The sequence below is a fragment of the Aptenodytes forsteri genome, unplaced genomic scaffold, assembly GCF_000699145.1.
Source record: "Aptenodytes forsteri isolate BGI_AS27 unplaced genomic scaffold, ASM69914v1 Scaffold166, whole genome shotgun sequence".
Lineage (NCBI taxonomy): Eukaryota > Metazoa > Chordata > Aves > Sphenisciformes > Spheniscidae > Aptenodytes > Aptenodytes forsteri.
In genome coordinates, this window is record NW_008796110.1 from 4774105 (window position 1) to 4778172 (window position 4068).

A 4068-nucleotide genomic window follows, 5' to 3' on the forward strand; every position below is an offset into this window, starting at 1 on the left:
CGCTATTTAAAAGACGTGGTGCTTAGGGACATGGTTTAGTGGTGGCAGGGTTAGGTTAGCGGTTGGACTTGATGATCTCAAGGGTCTTTTCCAACCTAAATGATTCTATGATTCTATGACAAACCCTTATAATTCTGACAAAAATGGATCATTCTGAATGAGTATACTTGAACTTATTTCTTCTTTTGATCCCAGCTGCCCTACTGTGACCCATGTAAGCACACTGCTGGCTGAGGGACCAAGCCAGCGGGGCAGTAGCTTAGGCCACAGTGCAAAATAAAGGCCTGGATACAAAAGCTCAAATTCTTTGCTGTCTACTGTGTGCAGTGTAATGATGGTCTGTTCCCACCCATCTTTGATGCTGTCAGTGACTGGAGAAGCTGGGGGAGATGCTAGCCACTATGCACTCTGTAAAGCTAGGGTTAATTACGGCTTGAGAACATATTACCATGGCCTTCAGGACATTGACAAATAAATACAAATTTCTGAGTGTTGAACTCCCTCTGACTTTCCTGTGACTAATCTATAGGCATTCTGTGTTTTTGGAAACACAAAACAATTCTGTAATACTCTGACGTATTTCCAAAGTTAAGGACACTTTTAGTTTTTACAGTCATATTTTGTCGCTCATACCTTGGCCCTTTCTTCTCGTCAAGGTGTACTTGGCATTGACAGTTAGAGGGTTCTGCTCCTATCTTCACTGTCACCATATCAAATGGAACTTCTGCGTAGTATTCTTTGATCTTTGGGTTAAACTGAGGATTCAAGTCCAGCTGTGGACAGGTGAAGATCTGCCTGATATGAGATAGGGTATCTTTATCTGTTCCAAGAAGGCATCAAAGAAAAAACTGTGAAATGTATGAACATTCTTAAGTAACATGCAACTTCTGGCAGATTGATAACATGTACAGTGGCAAGATTTTTAATGCCTGGTCACTCTTTGACTGATAATCCTGCTGCAAGGTCTTAATGGAGTTTGTATTGGCACTTCAGAGAAATTTTTAGACCCTGAAGGGATTTTAATCATTCAGTGCCCAATGACTCTAGTCAGAGTCACAAAACTCAAAGTCTGAGTAAGCCTTTGAAAATGCAAGGATTAGGTCTGGGAGATCCTGTCTCCAGTTGGTTAACTGAAACTTAAAGAAGAGTTGGGCCAAAATTCATAACCTACTTAGGTACCAGCCTGTGTACAGGGTTTATGTACATATGTAATTGCCAATAAAAATCAAAATAAGTTAGACATACTCTTACTGTTCATAAGAACAAGTCACATGGAGATATCTAGACCCATGGGGTCATTTGCAGTACAGCTGGAAGAATGTTTTATTAAAATTCCTAAATCAACAAATTCCAGCTCCTTCCCTGTGTATGAAATCTCCACAATCAAATCCTATTTGCTCAAATGTATCCTTTATTTTGTAGTGTTTGCCAAATGACTCATGAGAATAATTATTTGCTGGCAACCCACTTATGACAAATATTTTAATCCAACCTATTGAATTCAGATTTACAGTATAATTACACATTCAAAACTTGCTTTCTACATATATTCTCTAGTATGTGTTTAAAACTGGGTATTTCAGAAAATACTCCAGCCAGGAAACTCTTTTACTATAATATCTGAAAAATCTTGTGGCTTAAAACATGGCTTAAAAGGGTCATAAAGGATGCAAGCAGTTCTATGTGGCCTTTTCTACCTTGAAATATCTGCCTTGAGAAACAAAACAGGGCAATTTCTGTGCACTCTTGCATGGATTAAAATGTAAAGGAAGTTATTCCACTGGAAGAGCAGAATTTGGGCTAGATTTGTAGGGGAATAGAGGCTTATAAATTGACACACAGAAGGTACAGATGAGTATAAACAGTTCTCCAGATCCTGTATGCCTTACCTAGAAAGGTTATCTCACTACTAGCTCAAAAATAAGGAGGAATTTTCAAAATAAAATTAATTGAGGTATTTTCAAAATAAAATATCATGCAATTGGAATGCTGATGTCAGTCAGCCAGCTCAGGAGCATTTCTGACCTCTGACTGACACAGAAGAGTTCCTGTAGGCACCATGAGATCAGTAACAGAGGGGAAATAAGGCTCAATGGGTAGAAAAGCCTTTCCGCCACAGACCAATTGTTTCATGTTTATAAACCGACCCCTTACATAATGTGTCAATGAGGAAGGCAGCAGAAAGCATTGCTCCCACCAAAGACAAATATACTTTAAATCTTTACATATCTTTAAATATGCTTTAAATATTCCTACAAGCAGACATTTTAGAAAAACTCTTCATCTCTTAAGCAGCTCTTCAAAATTCCACCATTGAGCTGAAGACTGGCCTTATACAAGGCTGATTAAACTCCATACAAGTTTAAAGGTTATTCCACAAGAAAAAATGTATGCTAAAGTTCTTAGAAATAAGGGGCAAAAGTCTAGTGAAGTGTGGCAAGGGATAAATGAGTGCTGGAATACTCACATTGATATGCACGCATAGCAATGTTAACTTTGTGCTTGAGGCTTATTTAACATAATAGTCCAATTATTGAGTGATTCATAAACATTCTTGCTACTTAAAAATCCTTTTTTTTTTACATAACAGCCTGCAGGCACTCCATTTACTGAAATGTTATGCAGAAAAACCCAAGAAATTTGTTCAAGTAATCTCTCTTCTTCTCCCTTAGTGGTCTAGAAAGACCTTGACTTACCATAACTGCATGGTCTTTCTTTAGTCTTACTGGAATAATGCAATGCTGAAAGATAAACAGAAACAATTAATAATTTTCTGCTCTAAGCCTGATTCACAGTCCTATAGGAGAAGGAACTCTCATTGTGTTAATTATAAAAAATACAGTGTACTTTTATTCTTTTCAGTGTGAGATCTTTGCTTTAGGCTCATGAACACTGCTCGTGGGCTCAGCAGAACAACTTACACAGATAAGGAAGAAATTGGTCTTTTATATGTAGTAAGCCAAGACCTTCCAGCTGGAATGCAAAACAATGTAATCTAAATCATACATGGTATCAGAATTAGTACAAATAGGAAAAACATACCGTATATAAAACACCTTATTCTGATCCCTTACCTTCATGATTCTTCCTGAAGTCAGAAAGAACATTCTGCTTAGGACTCACATTTTCTTGAGAAGAATTCCTGTCAATTCAATAGCAGACATATTTCTACATGAATGGAAGGACCAGAAACCATGGAATGTTTTTCAAAAATTTCTATATGGCAACCCAGGGCATATGGTATTTTAATAAACACCTTATTCTGATCCCTTACCTTCATGATTCTTCCTGAAGTCAGAAAGAACATTCTGCTTAGGACTCACATTTTCTTGAGAAGAATTCCTGTCAATTCAATAGCAGACATATTTCTACATGAATGGAAGGACCAGAAACCATGGAATGTTTTTCAAAAATTTCTATATGGCAACCCAGGGCATATGGTATTTTAATATTCTCCATGGAAAGATGAACCTTCTGGATTCATGTTCCCACCATTAACAATATTACCTTGAATGAATGTGGCAGAAAACACACATTCCATAATAAATGGTAGGATATAACATGAAAAAAGAAAACCAGAAATAAATTCCAAAACATAGTTGAAGTGCTGGGAAAAGGAAGAGTGACTATAGCCAAGAACAAAGTAACCCAAACCATATCTCTTAACTGTTTGTATGATGCTTTTTTGTATATATTTGAGGTTAAAGTTAGACTGGATCGATGGGCCGAGGCCAACTGTATGAGATTCAACAAGGCCAAGTGCCGGGTCCTGCACTTTGGCCACAACAACCCCATGCAACGCTACAGGCTTGGGGAAGAGTGGCTGGAAAGCCGGAAAAGGAACTGGGAGCTGGGGGTGCTGGTCGACAGCCAGCTGAACATGAGCCGGCAGTGTGCCCAGGCGGCCAAGAAGGCCAATGGCATCCTGGCCTGTATCAGAAATAGTGTGGCCAGCAGGAGTAGGGAAGTGATCGTGCCCCTGTACTCGGCACTGGTGAGGCCATACCTCGAATACTGTGTTCAGTTTTGGGCCCCTCACTACAAGAAGGACGTTGAGGTGCTGGAACG

At 38.8% G+C, this 4068-nt stretch overlaps 1 protein-coding gene across 1 annotated transcript in view; it reads right to left on the reverse strand.

Moving 5' to 3' along the window:
* The window catches only part of CPED1 (cadherin like and PC-esterase domain containing 1), a 158533-nt gene that overhangs the window by 76937 nt on the left and 77528 nt on the right, over positions 1-4068 (reverse strand). Inside the window, exons 14-16 of the mRNA XM_009286806.1 lie at positions 3275-3342; positions 2697-2741; positions 634-820 (exon numbers count right to left, since the gene is read on the reverse strand). Coding sequence (XP_009285081.1) covers positions 634-820; positions 2697-2741; positions 3275-3342 — 300 coding nt within the window. The remainder of the gene's footprint in view (positions 1-633; positions 821-2696; positions 2742-3274; positions 3343-4068) is intronic.